Source organism: Vidua macroura, chromosome 2 (assembly GCF_024509145.1).
Source record: "Vidua macroura isolate BioBank_ID:100142 chromosome 2, ASM2450914v1, whole genome shotgun sequence".
NCBI classification, from domain to species: domain Eukaryota; kingdom Metazoa; phylum Chordata; class Aves; order Passeriformes; family Viduidae; genus Vidua; species Vidua macroura.
This window is the reverse complement of record NC_071572.1, coordinates 32,852,483-32,876,501: the sequence shown is the minus strand read 5'-3', so window position 1 is coordinate 32,876,501 and position 24,019 is coordinate 32,852,483. Positions and strand designations below refer to the sequence as shown.

The window sequence follows — 24,019 nt, the reverse complement described above, 5'->3', positions numbered from 1 at the left end:
AATTAAATCGAATCTCACATTTAACTTAAAGACAGTCATAAAACCTACCTATGCATTGACTAATAAGAAATGATTTTTTTTTGGCTGCTGAGCTGTTCAAGATTATAGAAATTCAGATACATTTTTTCATGCAATCTGAATTTACACACTATGTACTTCTATCTCAGTGGCTGAAAGATGGAGCAGTCTTGAAGAGAAATAGCTCATAATGAATAACTCAATAGTCATATACACAGACATTACATTGACACTTATTTTTACTGTGCAAAATATAGAGCCAGTTATAGCTCTACAGTGGTGATCAGGTTGTAAGCAAGACCTTCCATATCTGCTGCTGACAGAGTATTTGCCATGCAAATGGGCAATTTCAGCCCATGAAGATTACTGTCAAGAAGTTAAAAGGTAAACTGCTATATTATAACAGAAAAATGTGCTATGTTGATAAGGTCTGGGAAAGTGCAGAAGCTGAAAATATTTGAATGCATTTGAAGTCATGGTGGCTGAAAACATAAGAAAGGCCTTCATATTGACAATTTAAGAAATCAATTTACACTCTTGTGTCTCAAATAAGTGGCACTGAACCATGTAGAACAACTTGAATTAAGCTAAACATCTCTAAATGTTTTTGAAAAGCCAGACAGTCATTAAAGACTAAACAACACTAGCTGTATATGCTCCTGGTAAGAAATTTTTTTCAAAACTGCTAAGGAGTTGGAGTCAATACTAGGAGGAAACATAGTAAGTATTGATCTTTTTTGTTTGTCCTGCCTTATGCCAGTAAAATAAATGGAAACAAATGGAATGTTTGGCAGTGTAGGTTTCTGTTATTCAGTAGCCGAATAACATCTTTGAAAGTAAATAAGGGCTGTATGTGTTCTGTATAATTTCTCTGCATTCTGCATTCATGGCAAACTTGTCAGATTAATGAATAAATGTTACTAAAGCATACACATAATTTCTACTGAAAAGTAATTGAACCTGTAAACTTCTACAGATAAGTTTACAGGTCCCATAATTTACAGGTCCTCATTTTTGTTTCCTGAATTTCACTATCTTGATGATAGCTGTTAAATTTATCATTACTGAAGTAGTGCTGCTGTGGGGCTTTATGGATTTTAGTCTTCCAAAACATGGAAATATATTTCCTAATGCACACACTACATCTTATACTCTGTTGGCTTGGGTAAATTTGTTCAATATGTTTTCCTCAAAAAAATGAAAGTAAATTGCAGTTCAGTGTTTAATTTTCTACCAGAATAATGGTTTATACAGAGGTTGAAGTGTTAGAAATCTAATAACTTTAAATTGCAATTGGTAGAGAGAATTAGAAATATTTTTAAATTCTGTATCAGTCCCAAGCCTTGATACAATTTTTCATTATGAACATGGAATCATTAATATAATTTGAAGGTACTGACATTTTAATTTAAATAATAAAATACTTAGCTTTTTGAAACTTACTTAGCTTTGCCTTTTGAAATGCAGAACTCTTTCCTGTTCAGTTTTCTTGTGCCTGTTCATTAATTTAGTGTAATTCTATGAAATATCTATATTAATAAAATATTAGTACTGATACTTAAAAAAATCCAGATGCATAAACTGTATGTAAACTGTAAGACTCCTATAATACTTTCATTTGGCCCCATGAGATTTTATTTTATTGATAAAGCATTATTAAAACATCTGAGAAAATATGACAAAAAGGTGAAATTAAAGCCCCTTTGAGGATTGTACCCGGCTACTATTTTGACTTTTATCTTTTAGGCAGGCATGTCTAGAGCTTTGGACTATATTAAGATGCCCAGAAAAGATTTAAAAATTAATATAAAGTAAAATTTTGTTGAAATTTTAAGCTAGATTTTTTGAAGGAACCACTCAAAGTGACTGGGTCAGAAAGAATACCAATATCATTTGCAGCTTAATTCCTTCTTCTCCTGTGGGGAAGGTGCTTTATCTTTCATTTGGTTATAGTCAGTTCAATGAGTTGCTGAGCTGCTGTGAACTTTGTACCATTCCTTCTAGTAGTATCTGTGAAGAGGGACTCATTATCTCTGTGGCTCTGCTTTTGCTTGCCTCTTTGTGCTTTCTGCATGCAATGCAGGCAGCCTGCTCTTGCAGACCCCCTCACTCTTGCTCCCTTCTACCTGTGGACACCTCTTTGCCAGGACCAGGCTCATGAGTTTCTGAGACATGAGAATATCTTCTCCTTTAAAAGGTGGCAACAAACTCTGTTGCTCTCATATTCAAGGAACAAGGTGAAAACCCAAGAGCAAAGAGATGAGATGGTTCCTGATTCAGAGAGGAAATACTGCCTTAATTTTGGCTACAGGCTGCTGGAAGCTGGGATGGGATGCCAGGAGAAATACAATTGTGGTTTTGCCTTATTTGTATAATAAATACTGCCTTATCACCACCATTTTTCCTGTTAAAGACACGTCTTTTACACAGGTGAACCTATGGTGTTACCATCCATGGCTTTTCTCATGTTCCTTTGATGAATTCTTTAAGCAAGGGGACAGGGAGAGATCTTTTGGATTCACTGAATTCTTCCATAATTAAGGACTGCCACTTGCTCACTGGAGGGAGCTGTCTTGAATTTTTTTTTTTCACTTGTACAGAGGAGTCATGTCTTAATGCTAATGTCTGAGCCCATTCTGGTATTTTTGGTGCCATGGGCATCTGTGATCCTTCAGACATCGCTATTTAAGCTAATTACCTTCATCTGCCCTCAGAATAATCTTTGGGACTGTCACTAATCAGTAGAGGAGGTCAGCAGCTCTGATTCAGCCTGGTTTCATTTCTGTAACCAAAGTAGTGCTAGCAAACTCCCCAAATTTAGGAACTTATAGCTAACTTTAGGAACGTTCAAGTAACTAACATGATCAGTATGACCTTTATGGGCAGTAGGACAAGGTGTATAGTCAGTATTCTACGTCACTCCTGTCAAGCAAACATCCTAGATCTGAATTTCCCTCATCATTCTTGCACTAAAGCTAAAATTCCTCAATATTTACAAACAAAGGTTATCTTGTTTGATGAGACTTTCTCTTGCAAAACTTTCTCTTGTCCTCTGTATTGATGTGGTTTAACTTCTGGCTGTGGACTTAGTCTGCAGATTCTGCTACAGCTACTTTTGAGGGTCTGAAGATCTCTTTCTCTCTTTATGGTAACTAATTGTATCTTGCATCTTTGAAACATTTTAAAACTGTGACTGAAAGAGTGGAGAAGTAGGAAAATGAACTGTTTTCATTTAATGTAAGCTGACATCTGTTTTTTTGGTAGGCCATGTTGTGCAGACTTCTCTTTATTTTATTGCCAGAGTATTAAAGGAGAAATGTTTTCAGTTGGTGTAGATATGGACAACTCTTTTTGTATTGTCACTCTTTTGAATACCAGCATTATTTATTGACTTCCATAATTTCCAGAAAAATTGTTCACATTCACATGAGAAATTAAATACCTTAACGGGAAAGGGCCTCAGTGGAACAGTCTCCTCCCTCCATTATGTCCAGAGACTATTATACAAATTATAACAAAAATTTTGTCTTACCTGGAGAGAGGAGTCACTTCTCAAATTCAGGGAAGTGGATGTGATTTAAAGTTTCTCCTCTTTATGTTTTTTATTTTCATCCTGCTTTTGATTTTCATATGTTTCAGTGGACATGCTCAATTTTCAGCTTACACTGTAATTTACATAGATGAACCAATAATTATCATAGAGTTGAAACCGAGTGACACTTATCAGGTAGCTTGCTTAGAGGGGAAATGAGGGCTGCACAGTCCTAGAGAGCCTCACAACCTTGCTTACATTTGTTTTTTCATCACAGAATGTGTGAAGTTTCATACCAATATTTCCTTAGAAATGATGATGCCAGTTCTCCATTGCTGCAGCCTAATAAGATTTTAACAACTAACTGAATCAATTTATTTTCTGTAACATTTAAATTAGGAGCTCACTGCAGGAATGATTCTTTGCTAACAACTTTGAGACAGATCTGTAGGGTCAGTATGTGTGTGTGTAAAAGTTTGTATGAGTTGCAGTGCTATAACCAATGGCAGAGATCTTTAACTTAGATTTCTTTGACTAAATTAGGTGATCATGTAAACTAAAAATCTCCAATATTCCACAAGTGAAATAAATGTAGTCTGCATGGTTTTGTTCTGAAGATGAATCCTAGGAAGCTGCTTCCCCCACTCCTCACCCCAGCTTTTATATGGGCCCTAGGACAGGCTATGTATGTGCATTTGAACTTGTGCAAAGAGGCTTCTTTAGAATCGTGAAGGTGCTTTTAAACCTGAACCTCTCCTCCACAGCCCTGTGAGAAAGATTCTGCCTCCCAGTGTGCAGCAGAATTCCTCAAATCCAAAAGATTTATATATCCTTTTAGAGGAGCACAGGGTTGAGAAAGGTGTGGACAGATCCCATTAGCAGGAGAGGGTTGTTAACGTCAAAGGCTCTTAATTCTATGCTTTGAAATTTTATTCTGGGACATTTTTCCTATCTCTTATCAGTGATAAATAGATTGAACTGTGTTCAGCTACTATTCTATGTGATAGTGGAATTGTATAAATATGACATTTGTTTACAAACAATAAAACAATATTTACAGAAACAGAAAAATGACTTAAAAAATGTGTTTGTCCCCATGGAGAGGAAGAAAAAAAGAAAGTGCTTATATTTCCCAATGTTTGGTTTCAGGTTAATTTGTGCAATAGTTAAGATGAAATGTTTATTATAGAGCTACTCAGTGTTATTGAGGAGTTGTTTTATAAAATATCTGACAAAAATCATAGAACAATTTAATAAGCTGATGTATAATTTTTTGATGCCTAAGAAAACAAAACATCCTGTTGAGACAGACAGCTATTAAGATATAAAAACTGGTGAACAATCTAGATTTAAGAATGCCAGACACCAAGAATGACATTAAATTTAGCACATCTTATATTTCACTTCCTATGTCACTATATCCTCATTGTGAAAAGTGCACTTTTGGTCTTTTATTTGTCACTAAAGCTAACATTTATCTAGAAATTATCTAGGTCTAGGAAATGAATCAGTTTTAGCTGATAAAAGCTTGTAGGTGTTGACTCCTAAGTAATGGTTCAAATGATACTTTATTGTCAACTGCATTTAAAGCTGTCACAATGACTATTTTCTTTTCTTTGTCTTTACTCCCCCCACCCCCCGCCATTTAAATTTAAATTTTATTTCATAATTTTGGAAAGCTTTCTAACATTACTTGATAAACTAGGCAAACAGATGCAAAACTTGGGAAGTAACATTTGTCGACCTTTTCTGTAGAGCTAAAAATACCATCCTGAATAATCTGTAGTTGCCTGGAAACTCCTTCACATATTTCAGTAAAGTAAATGGCTTTGGCCTTCAAAACATCTGGATTGCTTTTTCTGTACATGGCAGTAGGCTCCTGCTCTCAAAATCTCCATGGTCTTCTTAAGCTGGTGATAATCTGGGCAAAAAGGGTGTTCAAAAAAGAACATCCCCTATATCTGGAGCTGAGAATTTATTGTCAGTCTGAAAAAAGTTGTATCAGTGCAACCAAAGCAAGCAGTTATTATTCATTTTATGATAATATTAACACTTAGAGTCTAAAATAACTAATCAATACAAAACAAAATTCACTAAAATTATGCAGTATAAACTGTTGTAAAAAACCAACCAAGTAAGCAAGCAACAAACCAACTTCTCCTCCCCCTCCTCCAAACAAACCCATCCCAAACTCCTCCACCCAAAAGTCCACTCAAAACCCAAAGGAATATTCCCAGTATCATCTCCCTTTTTTTCCCTGTTGTTAGGGTCTCCCTTTGATATTCTCCAGGGTGCTAAGCATCACACATTTAGGCTGGAAGGAGTCACAACAGTGTTGATAACTTGAGGGTTTTGCTGGGATGAGATGACATGTTCCTCTTTGCCAAGATGTAAATAGTGTTGGTGTTGATGGTTTCTTACTTCCTGCGCCTGAGTCCACTTGAGCCCATTTTTGTGTATTTTCTGAAGTTTCACACTTTTTCAATTTTGGTTTTCAGCTCTACATTATACCTGATTTTATTATATGAGGTGTGTTGTATGTATATCAAATGCTTTTTTCTTGTGCTTTTTGTTACCCCTAAAATGGGTTTTGACCCTCTCATAGGTTTACTCTACCTATAACTAACCAGAGCTGAGTTGCTGAAAAACCTGGATTCTTTTTTATAGTCTTATGTATTTCTTTTAGCTATAGGTACTCATGGACTCTTGTCTGTGGCAATTTCTTTCTTCCCTTACCATGTTCCATTAATGCTTCACCTGTATGAAGCCATAACACTGCTTTCCATGAATAAAGTTGTTTTTTAATTGCTGATCTGACAATGGTAAACAAAGCAATGTGTTGTAGTATCTGATTAGAGCATCCAGTCCAATATAGAAAGACATAATAAGATTAGAGCCAACACTTTAAGCTGCCTTCTTTCAAAATCTTCAGGCTTTTCTGGAGACTCGTCCAGATCCTTGTAGGTGTGCTTGCTGGGGCTGCTTGCAGCCCTTTTCCCCAGGTGTCATCAGCTACCACTGCCAGCGGAGTTTGATATATTTGTTCTCATTTAGCGCTCTTAACCTCCCTTCCTGTGCTTCATCCATTTACTCTGTTATCTCTTGTGGCATGTGGTGGTATTGGTTTAGGTGGTCTAGTACTTTTACATTGAGGTCAAGAAGAGCTCTGCATGGGACCTGCCTGGTGGCCTCTGATATGTGGCATAGAGACTTGATTGCACCATGAAAGTGCAAAGTGTTTTTTAAAAGTGAGAATGGACATAACTGTATCTGAGAGACTTCATGCATCTTTGATTCACAGTCATGTCAAAAGCATTCCTGGTAGAGTATACATGAACATGAGTTAAAACTAAATTTGAGAATAATATTTTAATAATGAGAATGTTGGAATGGAGCTAAATCAATGCAGTCAGCATTGACTTGGATTCAGGAAGCCTGGTCCAGATGTTAGTTATTCATCCCTGTCAGCATAACACCTTGCTTGTGAAAATACAAGAGATCTGCTTTCCATGATCCTTGCAGTCTTAATTTATTTTAGGATAGTTTTCAAAAAATTCTGCCTTGAAATTCCAGGGTTGTCTTTAAAAACAGGTAATTATGCATGTACAATACCTCTGTCCATGCAGCTGCCCATACACTTGATGACAAAAAAATGAGAACCAGTAACAGTTGTATCTGCTAGTGCAGCCTTTGATCTTTATTGCTCGCTTCTAGAGAAGTCGACCTTTCCTTTATCTTGACGTTTGCAGCTCCTCAAATTATTTTTTGTTCACTAGAGTCAATAAGGCTATGGCAATAGAGTGTGTTTGTTTGCAGTGACCTTTACTAAGAGTACTCTGTAATTTTTCAGACTTATGGATTGGTGCGATATAGACAGCTATATATCTGTCAGCTCATCTCAGGAGATGGAGCGCCCAGCTGTAGAAATGTCTAACCATCACTTACTTGTCTGTCCACTGCTTGTGTGTAGAAATTGTGTCTGGAGAGTTAATGAAGCTAGGTGTTGGCGTTACAATACAATGGTGAATATGATTTCACATTCAGACTTCATGCTATTATAGCTATTCAACAAAGCCCAGCATATCCTTTCCTAAGGTACATGGGATGATCTGGGATCACAGAGCAGTCATTCTTTACCTTGTTTTATGCAATGCTTCTGGTTTTTATTGTATAATAACCTTGTATCAGCATAGGATCCTGCTTCTTTTGCCTTGCATGGGCTTATAGCTTTCACCATTTTTTTCCATATCCTTTTATTCTTCTTGTATTGTACCAAGTATTTGGTGCAAGTATTTTGGTGTAGTGTAAGTCTTGGACTGTCACCTTCACTGTTCTCTCCCCCAAGGAGTTGCCTTAAACTATGGTGCTAAAAATAGCAAAGAACATAAAATGATTTCCATGAAGCTAAGCCTGTGAAAAGAGACTGCTCAAAAGAGCAGCAAGTTGCTTTGTGAGAAGGTAACTTTATATTAAAAAAAAAAAAAAAAAAAATTAAAGATAAAAGAGCACTTACCAGTGGACAGCAAGTACTTAGAAATATTCAGCAAGATTTCAGAATGTATATTTTCAGGGATGCCTGATAAAATAAACCAAAATTTGAATAAACCAAAATATGGAACATTTTCATTATACTGATAAAACATTCTATGAGTAGAGCAAGCACTACTGGAGGTATGTCTTTGACTGAACTTTTTCACCCCAATATTTTTATAGGCTTGTATAAGAGGATGATGAAGCATATTAAAATTACACTACATTAAAATTACACCATACTACATGAAGGACTGGCATACATTCTCAAGCTACAATGACAAAGAATTTTAAAAAACAGAGAAAACTAAAATCATACTTTGAGAAAAACGTATAAAAATCAGTGTGTCCCTTCGATTCTTTGCAGATTGGAGTACTATATTTTCATCTGGCAGAAGCTGGTCTAGATGGTTTTTTAAAAAAAATTTTTTCTCAACCACTATAAATGTGTGACCCTGAATATTGTGTTGCCTGAATCATTGTCACTGCTATTAACATCTTCTTTTCACTCTTTCTTGTCTTACCCACTACTGCTGACACAAAAGGGTTGCTCTCTGCCCTTTGGGGAAGACTGGTATTTGCCCAAAGACTTGTCAGGACCTCTTAAATCATCTTACCTTTCAGCTAAGTATCCTGGATTCTTTACATTTTTCCTCAAAAGTCAGCTCTTCAGGCTGTTGATTGTGCTTCTTTCTTTGCTTCAGATTTCCTAAAGGGCATGCATCTTACAGTATATATTCTCAGGGTTTGCCAGGGATGAGGAGAGCAGAGGTTGCTTCCCAGAATCTGCTATTTATAATCCTGGTTCTGTATTTCAGTGGACCATGAGATTTAGTTGTGATACACTGTGTTTCTCAAGTGTTTTCTGGAAGACTATTTGGCATCCAGTTGTTTCCCATCCTGGATTTTTACAGTTTTATCTTTTCCTACTTAAATGTATTATCTTGACCTGTCTTGAGTAGCCTGCTGTTTTGTCCAGGCCATCAATGGGATCATGCAATGTTATCCTGACTTTGCTTTTTAGTTCAAATATCTCAAGTGCCATTTCAGTTTCCAGAAAATAGGAATTTTCTCAGTCTTCATAAATACATTACTCCAAATTCTGTGCATATAAAATGAACATACATCGTCCACATTTTCACTTTGCTCGGAGGAAGCTTGTTATGCTTCTATGCTTCTGACCTGAGACTATGAGGTGGTAGGTCAAAATTACTTTTGCTGAGGAATGGAAATTCTTCTTAATGAGCATTTGAAAGGCCTACAAATTACACAGTAATTTTTCTCCATAATTTTTTTTCTCTTTCTCCTGCCTACCTTCAAATTCTAGACTTCTATTTTATTCTATTAGATTGTTTTATATTTTCAACTTCATCTACTTTATTATTTTAAAATAAGGGGGTTTTTTAGTAGGATTGCAATTGTGTTCCACTCAGCATGAGCTAAGTATTATTCCAAAGGTGGTTTTGCCTACTGGTTATAAGAAAAGCAAAGCCCTTCAGCAATTTCTGCTGTACTTTTTTTCTGGTACCAGGCAGAAGTCATGGAAATCTCTTCTTATGAAGAATGCATTATAAATTTGAAAGATGCATTTTATAATAAAATTTCATTTCCTTTTCCCTAAAATAAATAGAAACTGTCACCCTCTTTAACAGGTAGAAATAGAATTTAGATTCAGTTTCTGTCTAAGTTCTCTTTCTGGGACATCAATTGTTATGAAGCAGAGGCACTAAAAGGCAGTAAAGGAAGTGGTCTGTGGAACAGTAAATGGGCTTTATTTTCACTAGAGTAATGAGAAGTTATTTTTAAAAATTATTTCTATTTCTCTTCCTCATGGCTCTGTTTTGTGGTCTAGGAGGCTAGAAAAAAAAATGAACAGTCTTTAATGTGTCCTAGTACTTTCAAAATTCTTCATAGTGAATAAAAGATTCCAAGAAAGTGTCCTGTCCTGTTCGCCCCTCCCCTCCCCTCCCCTCCTCTCCCCTCCCCTCCCCTCCCCTCCCCTCCCCTCCCCTCCCCTCCCCTCCCCTCCCCTCCCCTCCCCTCCCCTCCCCTCCCCTCCCCTCCCCTCCCCTCCCCTCCCCTCCCCTCCCCTCCCCTCCCCTCCCCTCCCCTCCCCTCCCCTCCCCTCCCCTCCCCTCCCCTCTGACAACAGTCAGAAGAAGATTAGGCAGTACATTTCCATAAACCTTTCCTTTATGTTCAAACTAAATAAATTTAATTTTCATTAAGAGATTTGCTTTGTTTTATAATACAGCAAATCAACTTTGCTATTGAAAAGTCGTGGTAGATAGAACTGACAGTTCTCTTTCCTCTGCTGTTTTGGGAACTCTGTGAGTTATAAGATAAATGAACCAGAGGGATCAAGCAGCTCTAGAAAGAATTTTAACTGTGCATTGTGAAACTGAGCCTTGCTCAGACAGGAGATTTTCTATTTGCATTTTCTGGCTAATTATGCATTTGATTTGCATTTTCTCTCAGTTACCTAAGGAAAGTTTCCTTTCTTGGTTATCTTCTGGAATAGGCAGCCACTGAGTCTTCAAGGTCCAGGGGATGCAGCCAGCCTTTCAGGAGCTGCAGAATCCTTCACTATTCCTAAATACCTAAAGGCTTCTCTGTGATCCAAACCCATTGATTATTGGGGTAACCTAACTTTGTCTTACTTGCCTTGGTTTTTCTATTTTAGATTTTATTTTAATTTGAAAGCAGAGACCATTCATCCTGTGATATCTGTGAACTTTTCCTTGTTACAGTCAGAGCAAAAATATGGCAAAAATCTTTGAAAATCACAATACTGTAAGTTACATGTTGGTAGCACATAACAAGTCTGTGAAGTGTAAAGCATTGTTCTCTTTTTTCTCATGCAGGCTGGATTGCCATGTTGGGAGCCCTTTGGCTGCTAGTGCTAGCAGACATCCATGATTTTGAGATGATATTGAACAGAGTCGAGTGGGCGACCCTCCTTTTCTTTGCAGCATTGTTTGTTCTCATGGAGGTAATATTCTCTGATTCTAAAGACTGAAGAATTGAAAAAGATTTAAAATGTGAATTATGTTCCTGGAGAGAGGCCTCCTGCTGGTTCAATCCCACTGGAATATTGTTGATCAAATGTAGTTATGGTAATACAGAGAGGAATAGCAGAGAACGAAAGTTAGTTGGACTACTTTCATATTTAAATTTTCATTATAATCTTGGTCTCATTCTCTTTCCATATTCTGCTTTTGTTGAATGTATCTGACACAATCATTTTTCTATAATTTAAATTTCAGTTTCTGGGTTTATTGTTGGTCTATGTGTGCAGATATTTTATGTGTATTTATGTGTTTGTTTACAATTACTTTTACAGATGATAGGAAAAATAAAAGAACAAGGTCAAACTAGAGTTGAAAAATGCTTCTAGTGCTGTCTGCTACATGCTGACTACCAAATGGCCTAAGATATTTCATGGGAGTGTGATTTGAAAAGAAAATAACACTGAATTTCAGTTTGCAATGCTAATTTAAGAAATATTCAGCTCTTGAAATACCTGGATGTCTTGATGTGTATTTTCTGTGTGCTTGTCTGTTTGATAACATCCATGTCCATCCTATTGTGTTTTATTCCCTATTTGATGTTTTTGTATAGCTTCAGAGGATTTATTCTTACCCCAAATATTTGGACTTTTGTTTTTGTTTTTTTTTTTTTTTTTGTGTGGATACTCACATTAACTTTTTAATTAGTCTTTTAGAATACTGACTGTTTTTCAGTTGTTAATTGTTGCATTTAAATGATCTAATAATGTTGTGGAAACATGACTGACAATACCCAAGTAATCACTGACACTGCCATGGCTAGTGAATTGCCTGAGTAAGAAGCATGGGAAAAGCCTGTAATAACTAATTTGCTCATATAGCCTCTCTCCTCCAATCTTCTCTCCCAGTAATTGCAAAGATCCCAAGAATCTGGAAATTGGAATCTATTAAAAAAAATCAACAGTAGTAACAGGCACATTTGAAGCAAATAGAAACAAGAACCAATCCAATTAACTCTAATTAATGCCAAAGTGGAAGTCAAAATCTGGTAACCTCCAAGAAGATGAATGGAAACTCTGAGTATCATCATGAAGTTTTCTGCGAGCTACTAAGTCTAAAGTTAATCAGGAAATATTGATTTATTGTATGCTCATTAGAACAGGAAATTTTTAGTTCTCCATTTTATGAGGTTCCATATAACCTTGAATTTCTAGCTCTTATAGGCAATCAATGCTGAAGCCATGTTTATTTTGTCTACTGTTGTTATAACAGTTTATTAGTTGTGTTCCCCGATGTATTTATTGTTTGAACTTGGATTGACCGGCAGTGATTTGAGTGCTGTGTGACTGCACAATACCATAGTAAAATACACAGGAAGTTATTTGCCATTTACTGCCGGACTTTGGATACAACTATTATAATTCACTGAACTTCACTTTTTTGGTTTCTCATGTCACCAGTGAATTGTTGGCTAATGAAATAATATTTTTCCTGGCTTTCTAGAATAACAGCAGTTTAAGTCATGAAGGAAACATGTCCAGATAATGAAGAAAAAAATACGAGACATTCAATTTTTCCCCACAATGAACGAGAAAATGTTCTGTGTATATCATTACTACTAATTTCTATCCAAATCTATTGGATTAGTAGGTGACAGTCCTTTCCAAGGTATTTTTCTTTCCTTTAAGTTACCAGTGTCAAGAAGAGACTGGTCAAAACAGAGATATACATTGAAGTATAAGAAATCTTTCCATAGTCTAAGGCATCCAGAAATTGCCAGCTCATATTGCTCATCCTTAGTGATCCTTCAGCTTGGATAGTTCCGAGTCTGAAGCTGTTTCCTACTGCTGTAAATGTTCTCTTTCCTATTAAAAGGAACATTTAAAAATCTGTGTGGGACTTAGGCTGCAAGTAATTTTGGAAAATGTAATCTGAGTTCCAGATATTTTGGGAAACATGATTTTGGTTCCTGAACCACAGGTGACCTCCTAAAGGTTCTGCCTTTGGAGGTCCATCAATCCAGTCTGGTGCATCTTTTACAATGAAAAACTTGGAAATCCTTTGGAGCTCTCTTGTTTTCTGTTGTGTCCCCTGGGTAATTAGTCTTTACAACTGTCTTTTTAGTCTTTATCTACAAGTGGCTGTTACATGCTATAAAAATCTTTCTGCTTCTTCTGTCTCTGTAAAATAAGTCCCTATGCCTCTCAGGATTACAGTTCTTTGTTCATTTTATAGTAGAAATTGGCATGTTACCTTAATTTCTTCAGGCAGAGTTTATTTACAAGAGTCATCATGACATACTGTCCACAAGAGGATTAATGAAAATTTTTATGCATAAATTAGACTTTGTTTTAAAATGGCATATGATTTCTTTCTGCAGAAAAGCTCTGTTGTGAACTGCCCCACAGGAAGGAGTGTGCCTGAGGACACCAATTAGTGCAATAATGCTTACTCCTCTTAGAAGACACAGGAATATCCAGGAGACCCTCTGTGCAGTTTACATGCAGGGGAGGACAGTGGCAGGGTGCTAATTGCTGACTTGCACTTAGGTGCTTGCAGGAGGTTGGCCTGGAGATCATAGAGACATCCTAAAATTATTTATGCGATTAATGTTGTCACCATCTCTAATGAGATGGGCTACCTGCAGACTATTTTGCAGGAGTGATGTGTGAGTCCTGAATGTCTTTTATTGAGGTCCAGAAAGAATTTGAGTGTTACTGAAAAGTAATACGTTCTGTTAGTAGATAAGATATAAGGCAGCAATATTAATTGAATGTAAATCTGGGCTCTAATTGCTGACAACTCTCTGTTTAGAAGTTTATTTTGAAGTGTGAACACAGCAATGATACAAAAATTATTGCTGTTCATTAAGAATACTACTTTTACATACATCTAAAAAAACACTGTCATAACCTTTGAGTTGATAAAGCAACAAAGATAGCTTAGAAAGAAAATGGTAACTTAAAATCGACAACAATAATTAATTTCTTAGGCAACATTCTCCTGGGAAGCCAAAATAATGAAAAAATACTTTTTTTTTTTAAGTGTAAGGGATACGTGTCTGTATTTTTGCTGCTTGTTTTCCTCATGATGTATCTTCACTTGTAGATAAACCTTTTCTTGCTCAATGTATTATTAAAAAAAATAATATTTCTGGGCCAAATTTGCTATGTGGTGATACCCAAACCACTATTATTCAGCTGATGTCGAATTGAGCTGCGGGTGCAGGAATTGCCAGTCTGAATGAAAACACCTTAGTCACTGACAAACCAGTGTCCTGTGCCACACCACTTGATGCCTATTGGGATCTTTGTCTGCATCTGTCATGGAATTTGACAGCATGCGAGTTGAATGCTTTTTTTCCCCACTGCAGTCTCTGAAGGGCTCTGTCTGACTGCCAGGTGGGGGGATTATACAGAGCTGCATTGTGTGAATACTGACTCCTGCAGCTCTGCAAGGGATTGATGTCAGTAAGTGAGGTATTGCAGCTGACTGATTCTTTTCCTTGGAAGAAAAAAATGAAAGCAAGCCAAACAATGTGGTCCAGGCTAAACCAAAAATGATGTGATTTTCTCCCCTGAGAAACTGAGAAGTCATCAAATAGATATACCTTATTAAACCTGCAAATAGTACTTCATTCTTCATGCCTACAAGAAAAGAAAACAAAAACAAAGTGAATTAAAGGCTAGCACTCGTGAGTCAAAATCACCCTTTTACCTTGTGGGTCAAGGGAATAGGTTACTATGGTTTTGTTGGCCTTATGTTGGGCCTACTTTTGGGGGCTCCTTTGATAGGGGAAACTCTCTTGGAGAGACTCTCTCTCTCTCTCGTGCTAGGAAAAGGAGATGCACAAGACTTTTTTGGTCTTTAGTTTTTTGCTTTATTGTTATCAAAATTTCAGTATGCTGTCTGCACTAGACTTTGCATGTAGGAAAGCAGCACAAAAATGGCTAACAATCTCATGTTACAAGGTCTTTTAAGTTTAATTAAAAACTAAGTTGTTTAATTAGGAAGTGATACTTAGATTATTTTTCCTTCTTACCTAATAACTGATTTTTAAAGACTCACAATGCAAATTTTTCTACTTAATTACAAGATACTACTTAAACCCATGAAGAAGAAGGAAGAAGAAGGAAGAAAAAGGAACATGAGACAACACTTTATACTTTCTATTTTGTTCTTATCTACAACATACTAAAAATCTTAAAACTTAAATTTCTCACCTAAGTGACATGCTGCGCTACTCTCTATAATGTATTTCACACTTTTGTGGTCTCTAGTTTATTTTGAGGCTTTGGAGGCCTTCTCCATGAATGAGGGTCAAAGTCAGTGCTTCCCTGGGAGTCAGAATCCCTCAGGGCAGACAGAGAAATATTCCCCTGGCCCTGGGTTTCTACAGGTTGCTGTCCTCGGGTGTGAAGACTCAGTTTGTGTTCTGTGCGCCCAAGGAGAGGTCCAAGTTAGCACCACCAGGCTGAAGTCTTCCTATATCTTTTCATCTGTGGTAGCACCAAGGGATGCTATCTAAATGTCCTGAAAACTGAGAATGGGTTCTCACAGGGAGGACAGAGCACTCTGACCCAGGCTGTCCTGGGGTCCAGCGCTTACAGGTCTTACCTCTTTAGTTCAAGTGCCTAACTTGGGCATTGGAGAGATGGATTTCCTGCCTTTCAGATTCTGCTGCCTCTGTGCCAATTTCCATTCACCCAAGATCTCTGTTCTGGTTTTAGCAGATGGATAATGGTTTTGGTAGTTTTTGTTGGACCTCTTTTTGAATGGGTTGGAGATAGTAATAAAATAGAAATACAGTTTGTTTTCCTGTTTCTTCTTCTGAGACTGAGCATGAGATGCCTGATTTCATCCAACCTTTGAAACACATTATATATTTCTACCTATATTGTGGATTTAGGGAAGTTGGTTTAAAATCAGTTGTGTTCAGGTTTTCAGAATACAAATATCCACTGAATAAAGTAATCTTTAAATTTCAGCCATTCTCTAATCCCGTGTTCCATGCTCTTGAGTAATACTGCAAGTCATTTCAGTACAACCTTTACTCGCTTCTGCAAATACAGCCACCAATTTCTGCTGTGTCTTTTCTTGCTTAAAATTATTTCTGTACAAGCTACATGAGTTGAATATAAATATCTTGTAAATGGGAATAAATTGCTGCCTTTTCTTACATCCAGTGAAAAAAAGTAAGTATGTCATGCACTTAATTAGTTGATATCAATGTCTTTTTCTTTTTTTTTTTCTAACCCAGGCTTTGGCTCATCTGCACTTAATAGACTATATAGGAGAGCAGACAGCTTTGTTAATAAAGGTATGTTTAAAATATTTATAATTTTAATAGGCAAGAAAAATAGTTTTACTTCAGTAGAACAATAAAGAATAATTTTATTTTGAATTTGATATTAATGATTGCATTCCTGCATCAGCAGTATCAAGAAAACATGTCATACTTTGGCATGGGTGATATTTAATATGTATATATATGTCCACAGCCAGAATAAATATAGCCATAAATGCAACAGAGAAGCTTTTTCTATAGTCTAAAACTCCAAAAATGCAAAGGTGAAAAAAATATAAACAGCTAAAGGTCAAAATTCACAGTTGCACAGTGTATTTTTTGTGTGAAATCTGGGTATTAGAAATATCAATCTTTGTACTTCTATTTGTCTTTGTTTTCTTGGAAGAAGCAATCCAATTGTGTTACTAAGTGTTAGGCTATTTTATCTAAGATGCCTTTCCTATCTCAGAGCCTAAAGGAATAATAACTGTCAATAAATTAAAACTGTAAAGAATGTGCAATTATGTTGTGAGGGACACACAGAGCAATACTGATCTCAAAGTTATAATTTTCTCTCTCTCAATTCCAGGTGGTTCCTGAGGATCAGCGCTTGGCAGTGGCCATTATTTTAGTGCTCTGGGTGTCTGCTTTGGCCTCCTCCGTGATTGACAACATCCCCTTCACAGCTACAATGGTAAGCTCTGTGCAGCACTGCACATCCACCTCCAGGTGCTGGCAAGGGAGCTGAGCTTACTGATTACAATTTGCTGTTTGTTTTTTGGGGTTTTTTTTGACCTCTGCTGTGCTGTAGCTTACTTTATCCTGTGAGATTGAATCAGTATTAGAAACTAACTCATACTCTTAAGGTGTCTAGCTGGCCATTGACACCAGCAGCTGCACATAGCTGTGGGAGCAGAGGCACTGTTTTGGCTGCATTTTAGCATTTTCTCCTCTTATATCCACATGCATACTTGAAAAATAGAATTTTCTTTTTGGTGGAAACTGTTGCTATCTATCCACTGCAATTAATGTTTTTCCTCTATATGCTGAGTAGTTATGCTAATGCTTTTTTAACACCTGGACCTTTTATTGCTACCTTACTTTTGTAATTTGTTTAAAAAACACCAAATTATGCTAAGCATAAAAAATGCTTGTCAGCAGCTGAGCTTTAGTATCAGAAAAGTATCAAATTATAAGAAATTATGGCATGATCAGATAGGTTTATTCAATCAAGTTCTCTGTTTAAAGTGTGATAATTCATTATTGGATGTCATGTCCACTCTTCACCTGTGCCAAGGTTTAAGACACTTCTTGTAGGGCATATGACAAATTGGGCAGATTTGTAACTACTCTAGAAATATATATTAGTGTGGTATTTTGCTTTGATTACTATGGTGTTTCCTGTGAAATTATATTGATTCAACCACAACAGACTGCAAGCAATAGGCATGAAAGGAAAGATTGTTTTGGGATGAGTCACCTCCCAGTAAATACTCAAGGACTATTAAGCAATAATGCAGAATCTTAACTTAGAAGATTTTTGCCTCATACCCAGCTAGTCTATAAAAATTGGCTTGGAGCAATACCAGACAGTACCATGAAATGAGTATGTATGGGGAAATGGGACTGAAGTGCAAGAATCCTTTGGGATGCCTGAAGATCATTTCTTTTGTATCTTTGAGGGTGGCAAATACAGATTGACAGGAAGGGACCCTTGTCAACATTTTAAGCTATTTTAAATTTATATTTTTCTCATTCTGTTCTGGGATGAACATAAGAGACTGCTACAATATTTTAATTTTTTTAATAGGCAGAGAGAAGAGACAAGAAGAAAAAATGCATGCATATTCTCACCTATGTAAAAGCAGTCATTAGCTGAGTTGTTAAGATGTTAATGTGCTATTTGGCAAACTACAGTTGAGATTCATCTACTTCAGTGAATAGGCTTGCACTTTAGCCTTTGTCATTCTGCATCAGAAAATACTTACAAAATGTTCCTAAGTAACTAAGTCCCAAGATCTTTACCCTTCTGTTTAAAATTCTTTTTGATTCTGTGGTACTTTGTACTCTTAAAAAAAAGCAGTATTTAGTTTTGGAAGGCTATTTTTCAGTCTGTGCACCAAAGTTATGAACTTCTGATGAGGAGTATTAAATATATTGAACCCAACTCTTTTGTTAATGACTTTTCACTAATCAGGGACTTCTATATACTAGTTTGGTTTGACATTCCCTAGTGATATAGCAGTATGGGGCACCTGCTATAATGTAGCTATGAATGATCCTGTCCTTTCCTGGAAAAGACTTCCAGCTTCACAAATGATCATGCACTCATCATAATGAAAGACAGATGTAGAGAATCCCTCCAGGTGTCCATAAGTCTCCCTCAGTTGTGAACCGATGTCGTGACAATGGGTCAATCTCTCTTGCATTTTTCATTAGTCATAGCTTTGACGGATCAGGTACTGGCTTGGGTTGTGGAATCCATCAAGTTCCTTCAGATACAAAAAAAAAAAAAAAAAATCTGGGCAGTTTCATAGATATCAGCTGTGTACTATGACTGACAAAAGTGTTTGGAGGATGACATCACAAACCTCTGCCTACATTGGCTTTGCCACTGACCAGAATGAGTTAAGTGAAACCAGTCTCATGGGATAATGGCTTGTTTGACTTGTACGTGAATTCATTAAATATCATACAGAGATGATGAAAGGCCTGGTGGCAGCTCACAGTCAAGGATCCTAATAGTGTCATTTCTGCATTAGAAAGACAAGCATACCATGATTTTTGTCCCATGTTTCAGGAATGAGGCAGTCTTGCCAGTTCTTTTGATTGTGAGCCCCCACATGACTGTGGAAAAACTTACTGTGTTGGCAAGGGCATTTGGAAAGCTACACTGTGCTGTTCCTTCAGGGGTGGGAAACTTCAAGACAGGCATCAGTTCATACATGAGATGTCCCCAGTACTGCCTCTGTGCTGTTGGATAAGGTCTTCCACTCATCCCCTAAAACAATATGCAGTGCATGTTGTCCAGACTTGGAACAGGGAGAGGAGGTGGGCTGAACAACCAGCGTAGTAACTCAGAAATGGATTGAGAAGGGGACAGCCTTCTATGTGAGGTGACTGTCCCCCTGGGCTGAAGGCACTGTAGATGTGAACTCTTTCAATTTTCTGTTATGTGAAGTGTTTTGACCCAGGAACTACCTGAGAAATGGAAGAAATACACAGTTCCATTAGAGCCTGAGTCTTGACTCTAGGTGTATAGCTGAAGGGAATCAAAACAGAAAAACCTGCAAATAGCTCTGTAACTGTGATGTTGTGTTGTCCAAAATTTCCTTTCAGTCTCTGTTTTTGAGATAATGAGATTAGTGAGATAATCAGTTTCATAATGACTTGCTCTATGTATAGAAAAAAAAAGGAAAAAATATTAATGCCTAATTAATGGATCTTGAGACTGAAAGTTTCACTTTATCTGTGTTTGGTTAAATTTGACTGCTTCATGTAAAGTTTCAGATTTGACAGCATTAAAATTTATAGGTGACTTAACAGTCAGTTAACTTACCTTAAGAGGATGTGAAAAGTGGAAATTGTAGACTGATATTTTGAAAAGGGAATTAGAATATATCTGAGCCAGATATATCCTAGAGTTCTAGGAAATAAACTGTTTTATGACTTGAAGTAATGAAAACCAATAAGGAAAATGATTTCCTAGAAGAAATACTAGGCATTTTCAAGAGATTCTATGTATCTATGTAGGCAAATTAGGATTCTTCCTTATCCTAAAACACAACACATTATCTACCGTATTAACAAATATTTTCAGTTATTTTAAGACAGGCATAATTTAGAGTGCAAAATATTCATGTGTTTAAACAGAGTGAACATATCGATAATTTTCAGGAGCCTTCAGCAACATGGAGAAAATTTCTCTCTTACTAAAATATTCAGAAATTACAAAAATCAGATCAGTGTATTATTTGAAGTACCTTGCCCTGAAAATACCTTTTCAGTGCAACACTTTGGTTGGTCAAATTCTTCTCTGCTCTAGACAAGGGTAAATCTGGTGTAACCCACAATCAAAAATGTCAATACCATATGGAATTTATATACAGAAGTTGCTAAACTGAAAACTCTGTGAAGAGGGCAGAACACAGCACGTATTTTTGCTACAGAGGATGCTGTACAAAGATAATTGCCTACAAGAAACAATGGAATGAGTTTCTGAGTGCACTTAGCTCATCAGAGGTTGAGTATTTTTATTGTCTCTGTCTTGCCAAATTTCTAGTTTTTATAAATTAAAATAGAGCATTGGTACTGCATGAAGACAAAACAGTTTTCAAAATGTCTTCTAATTGCTTATTTCAAATAATTTGTCCTGTATGCAAAGACAATGAACTGCCCCAAAACAAGATGGGGCTTTGACAATTTCCCAATGAACTGTAATCCCAGGATTTTCCTCTTCACTCTAAATTGAAAAGTGAAAATCCAGCTCCCTAATTAAATATATGTCTGCATGAGTGAGTGTTTATTGCATTTCTTTGCATAAGCATGCCTGGCAACTGTGATAGCTATCTGCAAGTGATAGGACAATCAATCATTTCTTGTCACCAAGTAAAATAAATACTGTATAAAAATATTGTAGAATTATGGAATAGACTATTTCACTTGGAAGAGACACACAGCAATCATTCAATACAACTGCCTGAGCAAATCAGGACCAACCGAAAATGAAAGCCTGTTATTAAGGGTATTGTCCAAATGATTCTTAAACCCTGACAGGCTTAGGGTACTGAACACCTCTCTAAGAATCTTTTCCCAGTGTTTGACCACCCTCTCAGTAAAGAAATGCTTCCTAATGTCCAGTCTGAATATGCTATGATGCAGCTCTGAGCCATTGCCCCATATTTTGTTACTGGATCCCAGAAGAGGTCAGCACATCCATCTCTACTTCCCCTCCTCAGAAAGATATATAAAGTAATGAAATCACCCCCTCAGCCCTCTTCTCTTGAAACTGGACCAATTCAGCTGCTTCTCACAGGACACACCTTCCAGCCCTGTCCCCAGTTTTGTTGCCCTCCTCTGCACATGCTCAAGGACTTTCATACAGTCCCTCAAGAGGGTCAACAGCACCTCCCAGTATACTATCATCAGTAAACTTGCTAAGGGTGCATTCAAATCCTGCGTTCAGATTGTTAAGTATTCAGATAAATATTTTAGACAGAACTGGCCCTAGAACCCTGAGGAACATCTCTGGTGCCTGGTTGCCAGTCAGCGGTAACCCCAGATGCTGCAGCCCTCTGGGCTCTGCCCTTCAGCCAGGTGTTCAACCAGTGCACTGTGAACCTGCTCATCCCACAGCTGGACAGCATGTCCACGCTGTGAGGAACAGTATCAAAAGCCTTCCTAGGGTCCAGAAAAACAACATTCACTTCCTTCCCTTCATCCATGAGGAGGGTGAGTTTATCAAAGAAGGATATCAAATTAGTTAAACATGACTTTCCCACTGTGAGCCCCTGTTGGCTGTGCCTGATGATTGTATTGCTCTTTAAATGCCTTTCAACAGTACCTAGTATAATCTCTTCTATATTTTTTCCATGATCTGAGGTTAGCTTAACAAGTCTGTGTTTCTCTGGGTCTTTCTTCATGCTTTCTCTAGACTGGAATAACATTTACAAGCTGCCAGCCAGCAGGGACCTTCCCAGGTTCCCAAGACCTTGACCTTGATCAAGAAGGGTTCTGCCATAACCTCTGCTGGCTTCTTCAGTACTCTGGGATGAATCCCATCATGCTCCATGGACTTGTGAACATTCAGCTGATATGACTGGTCCTTTTACAGTTTCAGGGTCCCAGATTTTGAGTTTGAGAAATACTTTGTGGGAAACTCTGTGAACTCTGACTGTATGTAAAAGGCTGTATTGCCAGCAGCAAATCTAATCTGTGTTGCCAGCTGAAAATCCAGTACATATAATTATATCTGGGAACTGCTTAAGAAACACCCAGATAATGTTCTATCATAAAAAATTCTTAAACAGGACCTTGGCTATTATATTTCTTGCATTTTAATTTTTGAATGGCAAGGGTTTTTGTCATGTTGCATATCCAGCTTTCTTTGTCTGCAGAATAAATGTATTGATCCTCTATTGATGCCCTATGTGACATTCTATTAAACCTCTGATATTTCTTTTCCATTATCAACAGACTAAACTTGCAATGACATTCTTTGACATGCATACTTCCTAATTTTCAAGGCCTGGACTTTCCTAAGTCATGTCATTGTCATATTTGAATAGCCATGAATTTCTCCCATTAGAATTTTAAGTGACATGATGTTATTACCAGTATCCTCTTTAGTTTAATTTACATGTTTTATCAGCTATATATGCTGAAGCCATCTCTTTGTATTTTTCTTTTATTACCAGGAGTAAAAAGACAGCCACCGTAAATCCCTATTTTAGCTGAGTTTAAATACTGTTTCCTCAATATGTGAATCATCTGGCTGACAAGGTGACTTAGTCTCTGACAGGCCTTAGAAAATAAATAACTTTTGCCCCACTGTTTATTGTCTCTAACACTACTGGATACTCTTCTCTTGCAGTGCTAAATGTTTCACATGTATCTCATGTTCTTAATGCCAGCTTTATTTTTAGAATTTCCTTGCTCTCTGCCCTTCCAGAATTATCTATGATGTCCTATATTTCACTGCTTGGTAAAAGTGCAAGACTAGGCTGTAGCTGTCTGCAGAGACAGAGTAATCATCAACAGTTTGGGAAGCTACAAGTAGTTTGTTTTCTATTAATGTTTGTTTTCTATGGTTTTCTATTGTTTTCTATTTTCTATTGTTTTCTATTGTTTTCTATTTTCTATTAATATTCTCTGCAGTTTTCACAGAGGACATCTTTGCCGCAGGCAGTCTTAGCAAAGTGTGTGTAGTGGAGTCCTATGGTGTAGAGCAGCAATGAGTCCCTAAAATAACAGCGGGAATTGCTGTTTTGTAGGCGTGCACAAATAGACAAACCAGACAATATCATAGGAGCATGGAATGCTTTGGGTTGGAAGATCTTAAAGATCATCCAGTTCCAGCCCTCCTGCCATGGAAGGGACACCTTCCACTAAACCAAGTTGTTCAAAGCCCTATGGAACCTGGTCTTGCACACTTTGTCCATATTGAAGACAAAAGTGTTAAATGGCACCAGTGCCAATATCAACCCTGAGGAATGACACTTGTCAATGGGTTTCCCTTGGACATTGAGCCATTGACCATAACTCTTTATGTATGACTATCCAGTCAATTTCTTATCCACCAAATGGTCTGTCCATCAGATCCATGCCTCTCCAATTTGGGCCAAAGCTATCAAATTTGCCAGGCACCATTTGTACTTAGTGAAGCACATCCATATTGGATGTCATCAATCACTTGTTTTCTGTTTGCCTTAGCATACTTTCCAGGAGGATTTGCCACATGACCTTGCCAGGTACTGAGGTGAGACTGTTTGGCCTGTAGTTCTCCAGGTCTTTCTTTTTATCTTTTAAAAAATATGGGTTATGTTTCTCCTTTTCCAATCAGTGGGAACTTCACTAGACTGCCATTACTTCCCAAATATGATGCATTGTGGCTTAGTCACTTCCTCAGCTGGTTCCGTCAGGACC

At 37.1% G+C, this 24,019-nt stretch overlaps 1 protein-coding gene across 4 annotated transcripts in view; it reads left to right on the top strand.

The window, feature by feature from the left end:
- Window positions 1–24,019, top strand: part of OCA2 (OCA2 melanosomal transmembrane protein) — a 187,896-nt gene that overhangs the window by 106,815 nt on the left and 57,062 nt on the right. For all 4 annotated transcript variants that reach the window (XM_053971895.1, XM_053971893.1, XM_053971894.1 and 1 more), the window contains 3 exons: window positions 10,945–11,072; window positions 16,349–16,408; window positions 16,965–17,069. In XM_053971895.1, the coding sequence (XP_053827870.1) occupies window positions 10,945–11,072; window positions 16,349–16,408; window positions 16,965–17,069 (293 nt within the window). The remainder of the gene's footprint in view (window positions 1–10,944; window positions 11,073–16,348; window positions 16,409–16,964; window positions 17,070–24,019) is intronic.